Source organism: Chaetura pelagica, unplaced genomic scaffold, assembly GCF_000747805.2.
Source record: "Chaetura pelagica isolate M959 unplaced genomic scaffold, ChaPel_1.0 scaffold11, whole genome shotgun sequence".
NCBI lineage: Eukaryota > Metazoa > Chordata > Aves > Apodiformes > Apodidae > Chaetura > Chaetura pelagica.
This window is the reverse complement of record NW_009952694.1, coordinates 3,265,359-3,289,565: the sequence shown is the minus strand read 5'-3', so window position 1 is coordinate 3,289,565 and position 24,207 is coordinate 3,265,359. Positions and strand designations below refer to the sequence as shown.

General features: G+C 37.7%; 1 protein-coding gene across 1 annotated transcript in view; it reads left to right on the top strand.

Annotated features, from left to right (window-relative positions):
* SLC25A21 (solute carrier family 25 (mitochondrial oxoadipate carrier), member 21) overlaps positions 1–24,207 on the top strand; it is a 111,189-nt gene that overhangs the window by 59,676 nt on the left and 27,306 nt on the right. The window contains exon 3 of the mRNA XM_009993865.1: positions 20,994–21,060. Within this exon, the coding sequence (XP_009992167.1) occupies positions 20,994–21,060 (67 nt within the window). The remainder of the gene's footprint in view (positions 1–20,993; positions 21,061–24,207) is intronic.

Here is a 24,207-nt window from a genome sequence, read left to right as displayed (position 1 = left end):
CAGGAATGTATTTTTTGTTTGTTTATGTAAGCAATAGTATTTGGTTTTCAGTACAGGAAATGAGCAAATTTGAATGCAAACTACTCTAACCACGCAGATCCTAGTTCCTTCTGTTTATATTATGGAAATGTTTTAAAACTCTATTTCTTGAAGAAAAAGAGATCAGTATCTTTGACTAGTATAAACTCTTGCTGCTTATCTACTCCTTAGGACCTTCCCTGATTCATTCTGTGCCAAGTAAATAATTTCATTCAAAATGAAGTTCATTTGCCTTCAAGAGCACAGCACATAAATTTGCTTCTGTCCTGCTGTGTGATCATTATAGTCTACAGTGCCATAGGCCCTAAATAAACAGTGCGCTCTTTCCAACTTCATTAGTGACCTGCAAAATTACAGATTATTTACCAAGTTCTTCTGCACTACCTTTCTTAGTCTTTTCTGGCATACTACGTAAACCTGAGTTTAAGATAACATATTAAATTACACACTTCTTAATTTTACAATTGCCTTAGGTTTTAGGATACCCAGCATGGAAAGCAGGATTTAGACACCTATAATTCTTTGATTGAAGTAGTGTTGTGCCAACAGGTGCCTAATAAGCATTTCTGCAATGTCTATCTGGGAACTGTATAAAACCTGAATTCAGATGAAATTGTGTAGACATTACCTGAAATGTATGTGCTAATCATCATCTATTATACTAGTTTTCCTTTTCTTTTTTTTTTAAAATTGCAATTATTTGCATTTGTGAAAGGTCTTGTTCATACTCTTAGATAGAGTTTTCATTGTCATAGAAGATGTTGTAGATGGCAATGATGAAGTGTGGAGATGCCTGACAGCATTCCAGCTAGCCTTGGACATCTACATTTCCTGCCTCAGCTGATGCACGACCAAAACTTTTGCATACGCAATTCAGCTGAGACCACTTCATAAATGGTGTGAATAGAAATTCTCTTCCAGGAAGAAGTTAATTATAAAGCACTTATATATGTGTAAGTATAACAAAAATATCTAAATTGCACTCTTTGCCCATCACTAAAAAACAGCTGAACTAAGAATTCTGTTAGCCCTCAGGGTTTGCTGCAAACTTCTTATGTGTGCCTGACAATCATTTCATTAGAAAAGAAACTAAATCAAGCACCTATCTGTGTGATTATTTCAAAGTAGAAATTTAAAATAATCCCTAAACATATGGGACAAAATCTGCTTTGTCTCTGGAGCCAACTACAAAAGTTGCTTATCAGCCTACCAAAGGTGATCCTACACAAAGGCAACTTAAATGATAACGCTGACCAAAACAGTGCAGGGAGCAAGAGGTGGTCAGAGCACCACTATGCATGCCCACATATATCTAGGAAGTTCTACCAGGATAGACCTTGGGACAAAAGGCAACGTGGTGCAGACAAGGCCCCAGGACTTGGAAAACTGCAAAAAGAACAGCTCCTGTAAAGCTATGGTATGGATTGCTTAGGAATAAAGCTACTTATAAAACCATCCCTGCACAAATACATTTTACATAAACCAGAAAATCTGTACAAAAATTAAGAGTGGAATGAAAACTGATGCACCATTGCATGAACAAAACTACAATCTGCTGTTTTTCCAAACTATTATTATTCTTATTTTCATTTAGGAAATAAGAATTTACCCAAGTTAAACTACTCTTTCTGGACCATACTAAAATTTTTTTATTTGATACTGATGGAACAAATAAAAAAAGCTATGTCCAGCAAAAGATATTATCATCTAAGTCTAAAACTCTTCTAAGAAAGCTCACACAGTTGCTACATGGAGGCATCTGGTAGGCTTAATCCACTTCTAAGCCTTTCCAGACTGTGCCTAAAACACACCTATATGATTTGGCTTCTTGTAATTAACAAGGCACAATAGCCTCTAAAAGATACTTTTCTTTAGACAATGGCTTAAAGAGCTTGCCCAGGATCTGGAGATTCCTACTCCTGTACCCACAGGAATCCAAGACCCTTAGGTCTCACAGGCTGGAATGTGCTCTAAGCACCACTGTGCAGCCTCTTTCGGTAGTCATAGAGGAGGGAGAGTAAAGATGGGAATACTCATTCTAAGTTTCCATTGCAACTGTGTGCTTCAAAATGTATCAGTGCAGAGTGGCCTAATGGCTTCTAATTCTTTTCCCTCAACTCTTTATGACAATGAGTTTATTAATTTTCTGGTTAAGAGAGGAACCCGTTTCTCCTAGAATTTCCCCTGCAAAATAATAGGTGTTTATCTTCTTGACTGTAACTGAAGTAGGTAACTGTTTTTGAGGAGTGACTGTGAAACATAAATCATAAATGAAAGAAAGAGGTTCCCACTAGGCCATTTATATAGCAATAAGAGTTGGGATATTCAAGCTTCTGCAGTTGCAGTCTAGGGGCTGCTCTGCAGAGTAAATTTGAGTTTTGAAGTACCTCATGATGGGAATCATATTATTTGCAGCACCAGCTCTAGTCATGAAACTCAGTTCTCTGCTTCTGTGAAATAACACAAGACTCTTTTAACTTGAGTCTGTGGAGTTTTCTCAACCTGTTTCTCACCCAGCATAGCAACACATCAGGTGCCTAGGGTTATACCACCCTTAGAAGTTACCGCATCCTAGTCATTCAGTCCTCACTTCTCTTTCTAACATCATCAGCCTTCCCTGAGAGGCTGGTCGCTATAAAAGCTCAAGCATATAATTAAGCATGTCTCCCCAAGGCTGTCTAGAGCAGACGTCGGGGGTCAGAAAGCAGGCAGGATGTCTTGCCACAGGCCTCTGACTTTTAGAGGCTATGGTGTGTTATGATGCATTTTCCTATTAAAAGTTTCAACTTCGGACTCAGGTTCCCTGTAACTGACTACTGAAGCACATGAAGCCTGTGGCACAGCACTGTGCATCGAGTCTGTAAGTGCTGAGATTTGGGGTGCTGAACATGCTGTGAAAGCAGATCCATGCTGCAGGGATAGCACTGACTGCAGAAGTAAAGAGGGGTGCCTCTTGCCAAGTTTTTATAGATGTTGCTGAAGCAGGGCAGCAGTTGCTTATTTTGCCAGCACATGCATGCAGCCTGGCATGGCTTTAAAAAGATACTCATGGAGCTTTAATTCTCCCATTGGCATCCCTTTGGACCATGCTGGCTCTTGTGCAGCATGACACCACATTCCATTGCTGGACTCGACCTGATTTCACCAGGGCTGCATCTGCCACTGCACCTTTGCTGAGATAGACAATATGTGTCTACAAAACTATTAACCGGATGTTTTATTGTTCTGAAATAGAGAATCAGTCAGTACCTCGGACTTCACTGAAGTCAGGCTCAGAGGCATCTGTTTTGGAGTCTTGTAGGCACCGAGTAGTAAATTAGAATAAAATAAAGTTATTCTAGTTAATTTCTGTTTCCTGTTTTGTCATGTTTGACCTGACTTATGGAGAACAATTAAATTTAAAACAGACATTTATGATGGATCTGATCTAGTTGCAACTACTTTTTGGAACAGTTTGGTCTTTCTTTTACCGTAACTTGCTTACATTTATATTTGTGTTTCATTACTGGAAAAAGGACTTCAGGCATATCTGATAAGAGCATGATCATTAGTGTCTTGAGTACTCACTGGAAAAGCATTCGATTAATGGGAAAAAAGGGTATAAGAAATGTTGAATGTTTATTTAATTGATTATTTATGCATTTTTCACTGGAAGCTAACCACAGTCTTTTTTTCAAAGTTATTTTGTTCTGAGTTTTATTTATTTAGCTATTAGATTTCCTTAGGCATCTAGATTTTGAACCAGATATTTAAATTAGACCATGTATTGGCAGGGATGACTACATCAGTTACTGAGGAAGAACTGAAATTTTAAATAAAAACTACTGAAAAAAAAAAAAATAAAAGAGTCACACAGAAAGAGCTGATTCCTTTGCAAAGAAGAGTTGTACACAAAAGACAAAAACTCAAAGCTGATAACAAAAGAGGGCTGAGTATTCACCAGCTTCTGGGCTCACAGTAGAACTATTTCATCTAGAAGCCAATATAATGTTTATAAAAGTTTGATTGCATTGCTAACTACAGTAAAACACTATTTTAATTTATATTAAAATTTATATTTATCATTTAAAAATCCAGCTAATATTGTTCTTCATGAATTTGTACTGTAATGTCATTACATTCCCACAGTGATATTCCTCCATTTTATAGCAAAGAGATCAATTATTCTTGGTTACAGAATTATAAACTGCAGGTTCTTCTTATTAGTCATTTTTAAAACAGGATGCACTGAACAGACACCAGAAGGGTATCAAATAGATACAACTTCTCACTTACAGTTCAAACATTTTTTCTGGAAACCCAGAAGATTCCTTTTATTATTCCCAGTGGTCTAGGAGTAAATCACAGCAAATCTCACAGACTTCAACTAGACTAGAAAGAATCCTGAAGTCACACCTGAAAGAGAGTTTTGGGGAATAACATATTGCATTACCAAATGAATCACTAGGCCAGCTGTGTTTATATATATTGTGCAATTAAAAGTTGGTAATCTTTCTCCTGATTACAATGGGCTATGCTCTTTGGCCATTATCCAAAAATGACAATGACAAGTACATGAGCAAGTGGTGATTTGTCTTGCTCAGTCTCTGGAAGACTCCTTTTTTTTTTTTTTTTTTTGAGTTCTCTTATTTACAAAGTAATAGAAATATTGGGCAATAACCAAGCGTAGAGAGTTGACAGTATTAATATAACATTGATGGACTGGAAACCAGATGGTCTATCAGATAATGAAGTATTATCTGGCAAGCGATTGTTCCTGAAAGCCAACATCCTCACCTATTTTTGCACTCTGGAATGTCGACATATCAGTTACCACATTCACGAGGTGGCATGTGTTGTGCTTTAGGAGCCATCCCTAGAAAATGCTTTTTAATGCAAAATTACTGCCTGATGAGAGGGTAAAAGTGCCATTATCATAGCTCAGCTGGATGAGTATAATATACAGTAAGATGTGAAGCATACATCAAAAATTAAGTTAAAGAGGAAAACATAATAACCTACATCCTGATTTCTGTCCGACAAAAGCTCTTTTAAACCAGCACTGCCATCAGAAGATGCAATGTGTATGCTGTGCGCCCAGAACTATTATGTTCCTGCCTTTGTGTCACTCTTCCTTGTGCCATCACACGCACTTGATCAGGGGTCATGGATGTTGGAAAAATGCTTGGGCTAATATTAACCTGGCCATTAAAATAGAAAACTGATGGTCATCCAAAAATGTTCCCTCTGTCTGGCTCATCATGTAGGCACACAGACCTTTTGCAAACAGAAAGGAAGGCATAGTATAGAAGCAGGACAGAAGAACAGGGAAAGGAAGGTTTAGAGATAGCCCCTGGACATCAAAATGTCTCACTGTGGGTGTGATTATATCATAAAGTGGAAGGCAAAATGAAGAAATGCAAAATTAAGTAGATGGGATGGTTTATTAAAATTACAACAGGCAGTTGGTAAGCCTGTTGGCAGTAAGACTGCACCATTCAAATTTAGCTGTAATTTAACAAGCCATTTTCACTGCCTTTGTGATTACTGGATTGAAAACTAGCTGGCCACATACTATTTCTAACTCCTGTCTATTCTAGGTAGTTAATATTTTCTTAACGCATTTTCTGTAAGCACAAATAGGAAGTCCTTTCCTCACATAAAGGAGGAAAAGTAGCACATGTTACTATTGGATGGATATAAAATAGTGAATATATAATCTATTGAGATATGCAATGAATAACTGATAACTAGTGTTTAAGGATAGAAACATTTTCCAGTCATTGTTGGCATTATTAATTTACAACATTCAGAAGGCAATTTACCTAGATAACATAATCTCATGTTTTCAGTGCTATAATATCTAATACTGATTTTATAGATATTTTTCTCAAACGTCTGTCCTGCTCAACAAACCAACATACAGAGCGGAGCTTCAAATGGGCCAAAGTGGATTTGTGGTATCATGGGGCCCAGTTATCTTGGCAGCGTGAATATTCTGTCTGCCAAGCAGATGACAGAATTCAGATTTTCCCTGATGTTAAACTAATACTCTCACACACTTAAATATGTACACTGAAATACTATCAGTTAAAGTCTCTTTTTTCTCAAGCTTGGTTTGGGAATGCTTCAAAGCCATCGTTATCTCTAGAATCAAATGTGTAATTCAGCCCAGCCCTTAATATTTTTGAATTGAGTAGAGGACAAAAATTAGGAGTGGGAAGAGTTTCCATTAAATGAAAGCTTAAGAAGCCACATACAGAAACCAGGAATTAAAATAAGCAAAATAAGCATTGTGTTCTCTTCCCAGTGAACATGTAATGAAGTTGGTAAAAGTTTAAATTGACAAAAAAAGTGGTGGGGCAGTAAATGAGAACAGATTATTGTTCTAGAATTACACCCAATTTCATGGTCACTGTGCAACTAAAAGAGTTTTCATATGGCCAAATACAAAGTAATTCAAGGGGGAATAAAAATTCCCCAGATTCTTCCCAGATTATACTTGCTGTATCAACAATGCAGAGAACATTGTCTTGGGAAGAAGTAACACTGAAAGAATTAGTTGTTGAAGATAATTGTGTCAACATGAGCTCATAGGACTATTCCACAGTAAAAAGGATCATGCAATCCTTAAGCATACAAAAGTGCTACTTGTGACTAAGGAATAGTGAGGAAGGATAGAATTTTGCCTCTGTACATAACTTTGGTAACACAACTGCTAAAATACTGAATTAAATCAACACTTCAAAGAAAATATAGATACTGAAGAAATTTGAGAGCACTGCAAAAGTACCTTGGGAAGAAAATAAGCCTTGTGTCATAAAATTCAAGTGGTTAAGGTTTTCTGGTTGTGAAAGATAATATTGAAAAATTACTTAATTGCTATGTCTGGATATTCTTTTCACCTGTGGAAAAAGTTTTCTGGCACTTTTGAGTTCAAGAGTTTTCAACCTTGCTCACCTTACTCACTACGATCAGTATCTGGAATCTGAAGTTAAGCAAATGAAACCTTCAAACACAGCTTTCTCTGTAGAAAAACACTGGAACAATCATCTGGAAGGCTTTTCCTGGAGGGCCATTACTTAAGTCTTTCCAAATATTATTTAATGTAGTTTCTAGATGAAAGCTTGTATCAGTAAAGTGATGTATCCTAAAGGGTCCCTTCTGAGTTTGTAGTCTAGTCTCACAACTCATCCCCTGTCTTGTATTATTAAGCTTTGAGAACAGGAAATCTTGCACTGCCCTGAACCTACCATAACACATGGAGGTTTGCATTATAGTAATGACTGTACTTACATCATGCTTCAGAGCTTCAACAAGTCACTGTCAGGATCAAGAGGAATTATTTTTTCTTAATGCACAATTGACTAGTTGCTTGATAGGGAAGGGGTTTTTCCATCCTTTTAAGCATGATTGGATACAGATGAAGATGTGATAGCATTAAATAGTCCTTTGAGGTAAAAAGGAAATCCATTTGAGGGGAGTGGTTTATTTTTGGAGGGTCACAGTCTTCCCTATTTACAGTTTGAGGGTAAGGAAAGAATTTCTGCCTCAATCTGACAGGGAATATCATACAGTTCCTGTTCCAGGCACCGTCTCTAGCGCTTTCTTGCCATTCTCTGCATTCCACCTAGCCTGCTGCTCAGATGCCCTGCCTTCTTTAATCTGTATGAGAACAATACAGCAAAGTGGAAGGTCTTTCATCCCTATTGAGCATCCCTTCAGTCAGCCTGAACAGACTTTCAAGTCATAAACACTTTGGTTATGCATGCCTCATGGCTTTAACGTTTTAGCTTCTTTTGCCCTCATTCTTACATCTCCACATACATCTTTTTCTTTCTTTCAGAAGGAGAAAATTTCCATTTCCAGAAGGCTTTCAATGTTCCCAGCATTTCCTTTTTTGAATTCCTTTCTCCACTCTTCAGTGACCTGGTGTACAGTGCAGTTTTACTGATAATTGAATTAGCACAAGTGAGTGTGGAAGGCGGATGCATGGAGATGGTATAAGCAACTGGGAAAAGCTTTGTTAGGAAGGTATAGACATTTCTCAAACCAGGTGCATCACTGAAGAATGCTTCCATATAACATGCAGCTACTAAATGTAGCTCTTTGTGAACTCATTAGATGTGTTTTAAATCTCTCCTACAGTAGATCAATGCTGTGTCACAGTGCTGAAAAGAAACCTGGTGCTAGGATTTTCTATTTGTTGTTGTTGTTGTTTTGGGTTTTATTCAAAGCGAAGTTTTGGATTGAATCCAGGGAATTGTAGCATATTGATTTAACCCTAACTAGTTGGCACAAATACTTGAGAATCTGGGGACTAAGAGACTATTTTTTCCACACCATTCATTCTTCCAGGCCTTTGTTTTCATATATGCAAGTAGTAGTTTTATTCTAGATTGTGCTTTAGATTATGCTACAATTTCATTAAAGACTTTTAACACAAAAATTGATTACCCACAAATAGTAGATGCATGATAATGCTCTACTTTTTTAATCTTTATTTTTACCTTAGAAGATAAGAATTAATGATTACTGTGCCTAGTCCTTTGTTGGGAGGCTGTTGCTAAATTTCTCTTCTTATTCTCTTCAGGTCTTGTAGCCCAGGTTCTGTTTGCAGTTCTCAAAATTTTCAGTGACAGTCAGCCAGTTTTGCATCACATCAGTCCACCCACTTCCAAGAAAATATTTCCAAAGCCTGTGTGTACTTCTGAAAACATGAAGACTGAGGCACCAGTGTTTTCTTTAATAACTGATGAAAATAAAATGTTAGTGATTAGAATCTGTGTGGTTTTACTTGATTTGGGCCTATCCCACAGAAGATTAAAAAAATAAAGATCGTCCATTACCAGTGGGTAATTTCCTGGACACTGAAATGCAAAAGATCCAAGAACATTCTGCAGCCCCTCACAATTCTGTGTGTGTAACTTTGCGCAGCTACAGATGTTTCCACTGCCGCAGAATTCACTAAAAACTGCCAGGGAATTTGGCCCAGATGTGCTATAGAATTACAATGACCCTGGTAATAGTGAAACTTCAAGCAGCAAACACCAGATGTCCAGTAAAATGGTTAAAACTGAGATCCAAAGCATTTTTTTTACCACATCATCACAAACAAATATGGAGTGAATAAGCTGAAAATCTCAAGTAATAGTTCATTACTCGTCATCTCTGAGCTGGTTCTATGTGCTTGACTTGTGATGTAGTGCTGATTGAGTATAACGTCTCACAGGAAGGCTGCGTTCCCAGAGGCTTCAATGTTTTTGAAAAATGAATTAATTAGACGGGTATATGCATTAAACTTAATACAAGGTTGTATTTTTCTCCTTACCTCTGTGCGCTACTCATTTTGCTTGAAAAGTGATGCTGGCTGTGCGTGTGCTGTGCTGCTGCCCTGTGATAGCTTACCCACAGGCAGGATAAATGGGCTGCTGTTGGTGCCAGCTCATGTAGTTCTGCTTTAGCTCAAATGGTAGCAGACTCGAGCTGCGGTACCAGGGCTCCCTGCACTGCTACATTCTGTCTCTTTATGCATGGCAAATGTGCTTTCCCTGCAAAGTACAGGTATTCATTACACTGTGAGGCACTGCTTTATACTTTGTGGTTTCCAAGGGGTCCATGTGTAGGGCAGACCCCGGGGACAATGGAAAGCATTACATTTCTCTTTCCACTCTCTATTGATTATTTATGATTTTTTATATCCTCAAGTGTAAGTTTTATACATTCATTATCAGAATGTACATTTAGCCATTTCTTAAGTGTTTCTAAACCAAAACATAATTTCAGTTATAAATCCTGACTCAAAATGGACAATATTGTTCATGGAAGCCCAGTTGTAGTCATTAGTGGTATAGACCTGTACAGTGCAATAGACATATATCAGTATTTATCACTCAGGATTCACTGGTTTTGCTTAAAGTTGTTTTTTAAAAAAATTTGAATGTAGCAGTAGTCTGTACTGGTTTATCTCTGAATAACTAGTAGTACCAAGCTTTTTTTGCTTGGAACTGGGATTGTAGGCTACGCAGGTAAAAACTGAAGAAAAAATAAAAAGAACCAAAGCTGCATGTGTTTTGAGTGCTTAGAGAAAAGAGAAAAGAACATACAGTCTTAGAAAGAAAAGGGATAGTCATGTTCTAAAATCTATTCAAGCTTCTTTGCAAAAGATGTGGCATAAACTCTATTAAAATAAAGAAGTCTGATTTTAGTGGGAGTTGAATTAGTGAAGAAAAGTCCATAGTTCTATTACTGTTACTCTCTTTTACATGAGGAAGTATAAAAATGTATTTACTAAGAAGTATGCTTGTCCCTGGAAGAAAAACTCATTGTAGACTGATCAGTGCATCATGGCAGAAAGTTAAATTAAAAATCTGCTTTCAAGAATATTACTGCTCAAGAATTTATGATTTCTTTTATTTTTGAGTTATGTAGCTCACTAGAAGATTTCCAGCTGGCTTCAGGTGACACCCTTGTCTGAATTTTTCTAACCTAACAAGAGAACACAGAGTGTTGACAACACTGCTGAGTTTCTCTTCTTTTTACTGTATTGCCTTTTTTACATTGTTTCAGTACAAAGTCATAAATTGTGTACTTCTTTCTTGAACTGCAGACATATTTTATTAGAAGCTCACTGACTCTTGTGGGCTTTTCAGCATTTTTAACTAACAGCAAAACACAACCTGTAGAACCTACTGTGTTGAGTATCAATGCTGATAACATTGGGTGCCTTTTTGCCAGGCATTGCTTTGGTGTGCCCAATGTTCCAAATGACTTTACCACCTGTTCCTTCATAACCAGTTACAATTACAGCAGAAACCATTGCATTTGGAGCTCTCTGCCCATGCTTGACTTGCAGACCAGCTTGTAGCACAGACATTCTTGCCTTCAAATGCAGTTTGCCCAGCACAGGTTTGCAATGAAACTGCAGTTCCGACTGCTTGTTACCCCAGTTAAAAGAATGTGAACATATTCTTATGTCCTTGCTGTTTTTACTGTCTGTAGAGAAGATTTTCACGTTTCTAAACTAGCTCTGTAGGACAGCAGGTAATCATTTAGTCATACCTACTGAAATGTTTACATTGACTTTGTAATGCTCTGGTGATGGCAAACAAGGAAGTAGCATAGTTGCAACTCACAGTTACACTTACAGATTGTGAGATCATGGCAAATCATACTGCTGCAGAGGTGCAATGATAATCTCTAGCTGAGCTGGCTGAGTTCTGGGTGCTCAGAGCTGGTTGCTGAGCAAACCTCATAGCAGATTTGTGAGCCACACAAGAAAAAATATTTCTCTTTCACAAGTTCAGAGAAAATTTGAGATCTAGAAGAAATGCAAATTTGACCCAAATTGACTTTCTTTTTGACATATTGATGGTTATAAAGGTCTTATTTAAAGTCATAAAATGCAGGAATGTTTTACACACAAAATCATGCTGTCTGCAGTAAAATAGTTTTTGTTGCATTTACATCAGTTGCTACATGAAATGCTGTGATCATCTGCAAAGTAAAAGACTTTGCATGCTTTTAAAAGTAACTAGGGAGAGAGGGTTAATTTGTTTTGTTTATTCAGTGCCGAAGGGGCAAAATTTCTTTTCTGTTGAAGAATTCAAGTTTAGAAGGGTGCTGGATCAGAAGAATATATTGAGAAAAAGAAAACATTTCAAAAGAGATGTTCAAGTTAAACCTGCTGAGGCAGGTTTGCTGCTCAAAGAACACATTGCAAGTTTTTTTAAAAAATAAATAATCCAGTAGAAACTGCCACATCACTGAGACACAGACTCCATTACTCTTAAAAAATATCTCTCAGGTTTCTTTACAGATGTGTGTGTAATGAGAAGACTGTTGGCTGGTGGGGCATGGCTACATAAAAAGAAAGAGTAGATCACTGAACAGTAATTAGTGATAATAATAATTAGGACAGTTACTTCTATATGATTCTTCCCTTCACACATTTGTCTTGCCTCTTTATCTAGTCTGAAGAGGTATTTACAAATCTCTGCATCAGAATCTTGTAGCAGGTTTTGCATCAGTAACTATACTAAAGTATATCAGTTCTGTAAAGCTTTGCAAAATCCATTTCTGATTGCTCAACAGTCAAATTTGGTTGGAATCTTTGGTAAATCTTCACTAAATCGTCTTGATTTCAGTCTTTGAAACCTACTTTGCCTCTCCTTTTTCTCTTTGAGAAACTGAGAATGAAGGTTAGTCACCTCTCCAGACAACATGACATCATGGTGCTTTATCTTCTAAATTGTGTCATAAGGATGGTAGGAATGTCGTCATAGTGTAGGAGTTTCATAGTATGAAAGATGGAATCAGCTTTTTGTAATTAAATTTAAAAAAAAAAAAAAAGTTTGCATTAACTGTCAACTCTGTTTGTTCTTAGATTGGAATAACATTGAGGAAAGTGTATTAATCCATATGGTGTTTTTAGGGCGTTAGTGCATGGCACATGAAGAACAGGAGGTATCCTTTTGGGCATCAATCCAGCATCCAGGAGCTGGACACAGCTCAGATTATACACTCAGCGTACAATGCAAATCTTCATCTGACAGAGTTTTCTTAAGCAGAGGAACCTGGGCTGGGGTGAGCTGGCTGGAGCAAAGGGCTGGAGTACGGTTTCACAGCTGTGCCCTCACTGGATCATGCTGGCACCATGTGATGGCACTCCAGAGGTGGGGACAGGATCTGTGTCCCTGTACCTAGGGACACTACCTGTAACTGTAAGAAATGTCTCTCTTTTTGAGAAATCATTTTCTAACTCCCAAGTACATAAAACTTACATAAAATCATTCCTAGTAAAAATTTCTATTAATAATTTCCCTTACAGTGATTAGCACTTTCTGAGTGAAAAGAGACTGGGGGCAAAATCCAGTTTCAGCAACACAGAGGAATTTTGTCTGTCTTTAGGCAAGTAGTTGCCATTCATATGAGTTTCCTCATACATCTGTGTAATAATACCTTTCACTCCCATGGTACATTTAGGTATCACAACTGTCTGCCAGATGGAAATTCAAGTGCCAGTATGTGTGCGTATTCATGATGCCATTCACTACCTAAGTAGTGCTACAAATTCTGCACACTTTGATCTCTGTGAATATAAGACTGTTGCAACTATCAACAGTATTACTGTTACAAAATCATGAATCTTTTATGATTTCCTGCTAGAGGTACTGTAAAGGGAGTAAGAAAAATACCCCAAAGGTCAAGGTGCTAAAAGATGGAATGAAATTAATTATTAGTGCATGCTTGTGTATCTTTAATTATAGCCCTTTCTCTGTAATGTTAAAAAGTGCTGTCCTAAGTAATTTTTTTTTTTAATGGGAAAAATATGTAAGTTGGGTAAAAACACTATAGAACCACCATTGGCCCACTTTTACTTTACAGGTCGATGTGTTTATGAACTCAAACTATTACAGACAAAATTTTGCACCTGCAGTTATGGTTGCCTGCAGTTCAGTTAAGTTTAAGTACCTACATTACTGATTGCATCTGCAAATTAAAAACATCTAAGTAACCTAAATTACAAGCACAAATAATTGCAGGTGCAAAACTCATACAAACACAAAATTATCTCTGAAAGCTGGTCTTCTAAATCTCATTGTAAGTTATTCACTGTGTCATGAACCTCGAGTCCTCTTGGGAGAGCCACTAATCTGTATAATGATGCTGAAAGCCTCTTGAATCTCATATTTAGCTAGCAGATGGGAAAGAATACATGTCTTCATATAATTCCCTAAGGATTATGCATGTGGATATGGAAGAGTATAACTAATTCCAGTGAAGGCTAACATTAACTTGCAATCAAAAATTCCTTCCTGAGCCACATTCTGATGAAATTAAAGCAGCTTAATGTTGTATTTTTATGAAGTCACAACCAATCTGAATAGGACACACTCCCAAGATGAGCACAGAAATTTTACTTATCTCATTATTTTTCATTTAATGGACCACAGCATCAGTTTAGCACAAAGAAATGCTGTCAATCTTTTCCAGAAAACACAAGTAGAGATTCCCTCTGTAATTTTTATTTTTTTTATTTGTCAGAAACAGATTTCTAAGCACAGGTACTAAAGTCTATTTTTTTCTCTGGTACCAAAACTAAAAATGAAATATTTTCTTGCATTCTTTAGCTTCAATAAATGTAGGTGTGGAGCTACTTTAAAACTGTGACTGTTTCCTGTCGTACCAGTTGTGGCAGTACTGTTAGCAAAAGGGGGGGGAAAAAGCCCTCAAATTCTCTTCTACTGTTTGAACAACTAAAACTCCTACTGAACAAATGAAGCATTCTGCCAGTTCTGACAAACCAAAATGCAATGAAGAATTTTTCTGTTTCAGAAGCTCTAGGCAAAGCTGTTTTGGCATGTCTGTAGCTCGTTCCTATTGCAAACAAAGGGGCAGCTAGAGGGAAAGTCTTTGGGGGAAGAAAATGCTGTCAATTGTAAGAAATGAGACATGTAGACCCATTCTACAGCCCAGCTAGTGTTTACATGCAGGTAATTGTGTAAGAGCCTAGATTAGCTGCCAGTGGTAATAACGCTGCCATTTGCACTGATTCGAACAGGAGTTACATCAAACTGACCAGGCTAAGGCTTCTCAGAAGCACGGGCAAAGCTGTACTTCATTCCTTAGCCTTGGGGGCCAGGTGACAAGAGCAGTGTTTGGAAATGGCATGCAGAGGTGTCAGGGAGCCCAGCAGTGAGTGCTGCTGCTGGTGCTGCGGGGCTGGCAGGAGAGGAGCCAGCCAGGCGTGCGGGGCCCTGCAACCACCATCCCCCTCTGGTGCAGCCCGAGTCCTCCCCCAGCCCAGCTCCACAGGCCTCTGCCACCCATCAGTGGAAGAGGCGTGAGAAGAGCTACATTTTTAAATATCCAGTGTAATTTAATACACACAGATCCATTACTTAAGCAGGACATGGTAATGAGGTACCACTTAACTAAGGACTTTATAATCATCCTTAGGAAAAAAAAGCACAACAAGATGCTCTTTTTTTTTTTTTTTTAAGAGGAAGAACTCTTTAAGTTATTCTGTGCACTACAATGCAACGCTACAACTGCACCTTTTTTAGGTGCTGGAGTATAGCAAAACATAGAAATCATATGAGAAATACGTAGTATAATGGAGAGCTAAACCGTCATTGAATAGACAGATATGTAAACAATTATTCCTTTTTTTTCACTCTTACTTTTTGCTGCAAAAAAGACACAAGAAATGAAGGAGAAGGTTTCATCTTTCCCTCTTTTGAGGGGTTTTTATTTAGATGTGTCCTGTGAGTTATATAAATTCAGAGTATAGACTAGAAAGCCAAAAATTAGCAAGGATTTTGACCAAGAAATTGAGAAGTCATTAAAAGTCATGGAAGAAAGACTCATTTCTCAGTAAAAATAACAAATTCACATGGATGATGGATCATAATAACTTCATAATCTGACCCACATGCAGTAAATACAGTGATGACTGTCATTTTGAATAAGTGAGGTAGACTGATGTTGATTATTAATCCGTTCCTTGGCCCGTCTGATTGTTTCTGAGCCAGACCCTCCAATGTTCATTATTTTTCTGAAGTATCTGCAGAGTACCTTTCACTGACAGCCCTTTTCTTTTTAAATAGTTACTTTTCATACTCTATGTTGCCTTAATTTACTTGCAGGATTTCTTTCATGAGTTGCTCTGCTTCTAGTATTCTCAGAGTTGGACACTTGGTCTTCTTTTGGCATGTAGTGTAAAATCAGTGTTAGTACAGTACATGTTAATGTATAATTCTGTATCACATCTACCTGCTGTGAAAAAAAATAATCTGTTTTTCCTTAATTCCCCTGTGTTGCAACTGATGATGATTTACATGAATGCATGCTCAGTGAAAAAAGGTGAAATATGCTGTGAAAATAAGTACCTAGTATTTACTACCGGTGTCTAAAATCACAGGTATCTGTAGAGTAGACAAATAATACATTTTAAATTTGCATAATAGAAATTTGTATTTATTTGCATAATAGAAATTCAGAAGCCAGCTTGGCTAAGTGTGTCATTGAGGGCTTTATATGAGGTTCCTGTAGGGACATGTGTTTAACATTTGCAGTCAGATTATATACGTAGCATAACTTGCAGGAAAAAATGCTTTTTTGAGAGCAACAGAGTGTCCGTGACTGATTTTCTATGAATGTGTCCAACCCTTAATATCTTTTCAACTCTGTACCTGTTGCCCCTAAATGACACTCAGCCTTCCCTACAGCATACCTCCTCAGCTGGGCAAATGGTTATAGACACCGAGATTGAGGGTTCATTATGTGTGTGAATTGGCTAGTGGCTTGTTGCTCTCAAAATAAAAGGATAAATTGTAAGTCCCTTTTTCTCAGCAGTAGGTACGAAGTTGTGCCTGCCTTCACTAAGCATTACCTAGTTTTCCTGAAACCTCTGGGAATTTAAAATCTTTTAAATCTCCAGCAAGGTCAACATAAAGATCACTGCACACTAATATTAAAGTATTATTGCACTGTTTTACTTTCTGTTAGTAATAAATTCATAATATGCTGCATACTATGAAATAAAAAAGACAACATTTTTCCTGGTAGAAATGAAACCCTAAGCAAATTTTATTAAATGTATATATACTTTCTTCCTCTTTTTGAACCCCTGTCCATGTACCAAACAAGTTTTCAAAATTACTTCCCTTTTTTTAAAGGAAAAATTTTGTAAAATCAAAAAGTCACACCTCGGTTTCATGTAACTGACATGGCCATGAAACCCAGATCTTTTATTTATACTTGGGATAATGCAGAGGTAATGAAAGCAGAATTGAACCTAAGAGGGGTTTTTTTTCAATTATAAAACAATGTGGGTAAGAGGCTTGGATTTGACAGCAACAAAAGAAAGGGAATATTGTCTTCATGCCTTCAATCAGCTTTATTAGATCCTTAAAGGGAAAATCACATGAAAGGCAGAGGAAGAAAACAAAAAACTAAGCAAGATCCCAATTTTGGTGTAATTTGGAGAAAAAAAAACCTAATTTACGTGGGTTGTCTTGCCAGGGTGAATGACTCAAGGCTTCCAAACAAGAAATGGAAACCAGAGGGATAGTGAAAGCCTGAAAGAACAAATTGAGAAGATATGATTGACTGTAATATTTCAAAATCAACTGCTGTGAAGATGCGTTTGGGCTGTTGCCCAGAATACAATTGAATGGTGATGTTCATTTAGACGCTTAGTGCTGAAACAAAATAAGATGTAGCTGTGTTTCTGCTGGAGATTTACTTGTTCTTTCCAGTGTCTAGCTAGGAATAGGATGTCACGTCCTCTCTCTTCTATACATGCTGTGGTGACTGCTGCTGCTGTTCCATACTTTTTCTGAACACCAGTTTTCTGAAGGAAGGCCTGAATCCAGATGACAATATCTTTCAAATGTGAAATGTCATCACCATTCATTAGTTGACTGAAAAATTTTATGCACTGTGTGCAAGTAGGCTAACTCAGTGTTATTGACCAAGGAAAAGAAAAATACAAGATCATTGTGCATGTATGTAGTTTCTGTCTGATACAGCCACTCAAGTTTTTTGTTATTATCATGCTACTTTTTAAAATTAAGTAAATAGCTCATATTGCAAGGATTTCAAATAATTGTTCTTGTAATGGGCATGACTTGTAAAGCATTATCTGGAAAAATCTAGGGGCAACTACTTGCCCTCCACCTCAGGCAGAGACAGTTCTAAAAGAGACTATGCTTTATGCAGAAAATTAATCAGTTGTCAGTAGGCAGCAATGAGATGGGATTGTCTTCTACTTCCTCCTTTCCTTTATTCCTTTAATCTCACAGGCTGTGCTTACTAACTTTTTTTCTGTTTCTATTTCAAATGAGGAAGGAAAATAAAAAACAACCCTAAACCACAGTTCATAATTAAATACTGAGCTAGTTCTTACCATGTTTACTGAATTACATATCACATATATGGATGCTTTTCCTCAAAGTCTTCATGTGTTTTGAGATTTCTAAATTTAATGTGTTCCATAGGAATAGACCTTAACTCCTTTCTGTCTGTTTTTCATGATGAAATTTGCCTCTGTAGAGGAAAGGAGGAGTAAAGCAATGAAATCCAATTACAGACCTCTCAAAATTTTATGGATTTGTAGATGCATGAATATAGCTGCTGAGCTCTGCAGCTCCTGGTTCACAGTAGAGATTCCTCCAGCAAAAAAAATCTTCAGTGTTGACCTTACAGGTGCAATAACCAGATCAGCTTGACATGACATGCACAGAGATATCTTTGCACAGGTATCTTTGCCGCAGGGTGGGTGACCTAGTAAAGAGGGCTTTAAACCAGGAACCACAAGGGAGGGAGAGAGCTACCCAGCTCTGAGGGAGCAAGGGACAGGCTGACAAGCAATGTGCCTGGGGTGATGTGAGCAACCAGGAACACAAAATGAACAAAACAGAGCTCAAGTGGTGTGACCTCAAGCATTGGCATGTAAGCAAGGAAGTCTCTCCGAAGTGCCTGCACCATACCGCCCACAGCGTGGGATGTAAACATAAGGAATGAGAGATCTGTGTGCAGCTACAGGACTGGGATCTTTCTGGAATCTCAGAGCTGTGATGGATGGCTCACATGACCGGAGTGCTGCAATGGAGGGTACAAACTCTTTAGGAAGGACTGGGTTGAAATACAAGGGAGAGGAGTTCCCCTCACATTCTCTCTGAAAAGTTTTCCCTGAGATCCTCAGAGACCTTGGGAATGTTACAAGGTTTTTATATTCAATAACTGCATACATTTGAGTATACAAGAGGGCAACCTGGAAGAGAACCTCTACTGCTGTGAAAGGCTAGGTAATGCTGCTGTCTGCTTTTAGAACTGAGCTGTTGCTTTACACTGCATATTTCTCTGCTTATGCATCTCTTGCTAATGGGAAAATCTGAACCAAGCCTGGGTCTCCCTTTTTGTAGTCAGAGCTACACCTGTGAGTAGAGCAATGGAGTACTTTTCATTTTTCAACTCCAGTCATGTCAGAGTACTAGAAGTTCCAAATGGGATGACTATTGTAGGCAGGCTTACAGTTTTTTAGATGGAGCTGAAAGGAAGAAAGCATTTATAGGGATCTGTGTCCTTGAAGCTGATATCCTACTTGGACCTCAGTTACAGTTTGAGCTCACATTAAACTATGAATCACATGCTTAAAGGTAATCAACATTCCAATATTTGCTGAATCAGCCAGAATATACTCTGAAAATGTGTGAACTGTTGTAGACTGGTGGAATCCAGTGTATCTATACTGTTACATCCAAATCTATGTGGATAGATAATAGATATATGTATATGTTTATTTATTTGTTTGTTTGTGTTTGGAAATTGAGACTTCAGGGAAATTAAAACAGACAACTCAACTGTGTTTCTGAAATCTCCTACCTGAGGACTTTCAGTGTTTTGTCATTAAACCATTGTATAAATCAATATACAATCCAACTGTATAAAACACTCAAGATTTAGTTATTGTGGACTGGAATTCATAATTTGGTTACTTCAGAGGAAGAATAAGTGATATACCAACGCTGGAACATCTCACAAAGCCTTAATTATTTTATTCATATTGGAGCAGCTTAAGAAGAGAACTCCAGAGAAGCATTAGAAGAAGGGTGGAAAAAATAGTATAGCATTTGTGGTATTGTACATTCATGTGGGGAATATGAATTTGTTTTCCTTTGATGTGCACAGGATAACCGTAGGAGAATCTGTTGATGTGATGACTCTTACACACCCTACAAAATATTCCCAGTAATAGGCTGATTTAGAAAGGTGAATCACCACCTTTCAACATCACTACCTTTCAGTATTTTAATAAGACACTAATACTTCGTTTAAGAAGTGGTTTCTTCTGTAGACAGAATCCTCTTAGAATCTGAAAGAAGTATATAAATTCTGAAGATGGGTAAGTTGTAAGACATACCCTTGTTGGCTGGCAAGATAGCTTCTTGCTGATTCTGTTAGATGCTTTTGTGAACACTCCCCATGCACTACCTACATTAATATGGAGACCTAGCAAAAAATTAACTATGCCTATTTTTACTTCACCTGGGGATTTTGAGAGTTACCCATCATTTAAAGCATTCCCAAGACCAGTGTTATGCATCTATATTGGCCTTGTAAGCAGAGCTCTGGCTGCCTGCAAATATCGTGTGTGCTTGTAGTAGGATATAGATATATTAATATATATATGCACATGCACACATGTATATGCATACACACACACATATATATATAAAATGTAGATGATGCAAAACAAAGCATTGCAACAAGTGGATCTTTGCCTTTCAGGCCAGCTTCAGAAGCCAACAGCTATTGAAAACTTCATAGGAATTTATGGAGCCAGGCAAGAGAGAGGCAAAGATTTTAATGAGTACAGTAGCAAGATATTGCTCAAATGTTTTTTCTAAGATGAAATTCATACATTCTGTTATGGCTCTGTGAATAGCTAACATGTTAAAACTAAGCTGTCAAAAAAATACTTCCATCTATTTTGAGGGATATTTGCAACTAAATTTTAAAAGATGCCTTCACCTAGCATCTGAAGATGAGCATGCAGGTTTTTTGTATGCAACTTTCTGAAGTCACATCTTTTCCAAATCTGTATTTTGTGACTTCAGGTTTTAATGTGATTATTGCTATGTCAAGAAAATTAATACAATGAAATAATACTTCCTCTTCTTTCATAAAACTGTTCCTTCTCCTTTATATACATTTTCTTGTCTACTCAGGAAAAAAATGATCAAATTTTTACTTATTCATTGCTGATTTTTTAATATCATCTCACCAGCACATAATAGAAACCGTAGCACATTAGTTACTCAGCAACTCAGCAGATAATCTGTCTTTATGCTTGGAAATGCTGAAAGGTTGGTTGCTTTACTCAAAAGTGAAAATAGAATTGGCAGTATGGTAATTATATGTTGTTCATCCGTATATAAATAATTTTATTTTTTTTTCTTCAATAGATTGCTTGGCTTCTACAAAGGAATATTTCCTCCCATCTTGGCTGAGACACCTAAAAGGGCAGTGAAGGTAAAAATGCCATATTTCCTCCTTTAAAAACAAGAGTAAGGAGAGTGGCAGCTGTAAAGCATTCGCTTTCTCCCCCACTGATTGGCATTAAAATCTTCAACTTATGTGTCATATTAATCCCCTTCCTTTTACTGGGAGAACTTTCCTATTGACAACACAATAAAAACTGTGCTTGTTTAAGAAGCGTAGAATAAGGCTCTAAATGATAGGCTATTTTTGACCCATATAGATAATGATACTGAAAAACAAATTTCTATTATATTATACAATCAAAGTTAATAAAATATTTTAAGTTGTGTTTTAGCCTCACAATAACATCTGGTTTAGACATTTTGTTTTACTGAAAATGTCTAGCAGCTTGCAAAACAAGTAAGAACAGCTTAATAAACTATCACAAGAAGCCATTAAAGAAGCCACTCCTAGTAAGTTCTTACTCAGTAACTTGAAGTGGTGTATCTGTAGGTTTGAAGTGCTGTCCAGAGTTTTTTAACTCCAAAGAGCACTCCACTCCATACTTTCACTTTTTTACAGATTGGAAGTAGCAATGGGTGAAAATTGTCATCGTACAAAGAACATTTCACTTCAGCTGCCTTACTGTCAAAATAGATGCTAGCCTATCTAAGCGTATTTGCTGTCAAATGTTTATCAGATTTTATTAGCTTTACATTCATTTGTAGAGCATTATTTTACTAACATTCCTAAGAAAAATATATCAATACATTTTTTTTTCAGTTGTCATGCAACCTTTTTAATTAAAACCTAGTGATTAAGCACCTCATCTTAAAGTTCTAAATGTATCAAAGCATCCATTGTGTTACGAGCAAAAGTTTATTTGTCTTCAGAACCCTGAAGTTTCCTGTAGTTGCACCAAATGTTTCTAAAAGACCTATTAGACAAAATATCTTGATTTTCCATTCTTTCTCTTTTTGTTTCTTTCTAGAAAGCTTGTATATGATTCTGGTCCTTGGTCTGCAATTAATCATTCACATTCAAATTCCTTTACAGAAGAATAATATTTATATAAAGGGACAGGATGTGACCTTGTAACAGAATCCTAAAGCAGTTCTGGAAATGTCATCTTCTTGTTTGCATTGGCATTTTAGATGCAAACAACATATGTCACCTGTCTCAAAATTATTTACTTCAACTAAGAACACTAAAGTTCTGTCTATTAGCAAAGTGATAGTGAAGAATAGATGGATAATATTTAGAAGAATCCTAATAGCTCATTTTCTTTGGACTGTGATGTTTCCTCTGTCTCTCCATTTCATTTTGTTTGAAGCAAGTCAGGGTCAATCTGATCAGGCTTGTTAGATTCCAGCGTATATTTAGTTAAAATGCAAACCCAAGCTTGATTTGTCTTCTACCAACCTGAGTGATTCAAAAATCATGAGTCACTTACTCTTACTCAAATTGATTAAATTGGCTTAAACCACATAATATTCAATATAATTATAGAACCATGTATTTAAGTTGGGAGGGATTTCTGGAGGTCATCTGCTGAGCCTCCTGCTCAAAACAAGCTGACTTCACAGTTAGGTCAGGTTGCTTGGAAGCTTTGTCTAGCCGGGTTCTGAAAATCTTCAAGGATGGGAACTGCAGCCTCTATGTGCTCCTGCTCCAGTGCTAAATCGCTTTCACTGTAAAGCATTTGCCTTATATCCAATTTGAATTCCCCTATTCCCCTGCCTGACAAGCCTTTGACACTGTTTCCCTCAGCATTCTCCTGTGGAAATTGGCTGCTCACAGCTTGGATGGGCATATGCTTTGCTGGGTAAAACCGTGTGTTGATGGACAGGAATTAAATCCAATTGGTAGCCCATCCCAAGTGGTGTTCCCCAGGGTTCAGCATTTGGGCCAGTTCTATTTTATATCTTTGTCAATGACATGGACAAGGGGATTGCATGCATCCTCAGCAAATTTGCAAATGACACCAAGTTGGGTGGGAGTGTTGATCTGCTTTGAGGGTAGGAAGGCTCTACAGAGAGACCTGGACAGGCTGGATCAATGGGCTGGGGCCAATTGTGTGAGGTTCAACAAGCTCAGGTGCCAGGTCTTGCACTTGGGACACAAAAACCCCATGCAACACTCCAGTCTTGGGGAAGAGTGGCTGGGAAGCTGCCCAGAAGAAAAGGACCTGGAGGTGTTGGTCAGCAGCTGGCTGAATATGAGCTAGCAGTGTGGCCAGGAGACCAAGGCAGCCAACCACATCCTGGCTTATTGTGACCTTAGAAATAGTGCAGCCAGCAGGACTAGGAAGTGATAGTCCTTCTGTACTTGGCACTGGTGAGGCTGCACCTCGAATACTGTGTTCAGAATACTGTGTTCAGCACCTCACTACGAGAAGGACATTGAGGTGCTGGAGCATGTCCAAAGAATGTCAACAAAGTTGGTGAAAGGTCTAGAGCGCAAGCCTTATGAGGAGCATCTGAGGGAACTGGGGTTGTTTAACGTGGAGAAGAGCAGGCTGAGGGGAGACCTTGTTGCTCTCTACAACTACCTGATAGGAGGTTGTAGTGAAGTGAGAGTCAAAATCTTCTCCCTAGCAACAAGCAAAAGGGCAAGAGGAAAAGCTCTCAAGTTGTGCCAGGGGAGGTTTACATTGGATGTTAGGAAAATTTTATTTATTGAAAGAGTTATCAGGCACTGGAACAGGCTGCCAGGGGAAATGGTGGAGTCACTATCCCTGGAGATACTTAAAAGCTGTGTAGATGTGGCACTTAGGAATGTGATTTAGTGGTGGACTAGGCAGTGTTGGGTTAACGGTTGGACCTGATGATCTTGAAGGTCTTTTCTGACCTAAACAATTCTATGGTTCTGTGATTCTATTATTCTAATTTCTAACATCCAAAGTGGAGTTTGTACCCATGCTTTGACCTGAAGAGAATCCAGCTTGGCTCAAATTTCCATTAACCTTACTTGGGTAGCAACCCAACCAAAACATCACTGCTTCCTTTGGCTCTTTCTCCACCTTTTATTCTTCTAATAGTTTGCTTAATTTTAACAGTCCCCAGGATATCTTGTCCACTGCCAAACTGACTAGTGAGATTTAGATGAAGACTGTGTTCATGCCTATGGTCTTGAGATTTGAGAAAGCACAAAAGGCAGAGAGGTAATTTCTAGGTTCCAGAAACCTTGGTTGGTGTT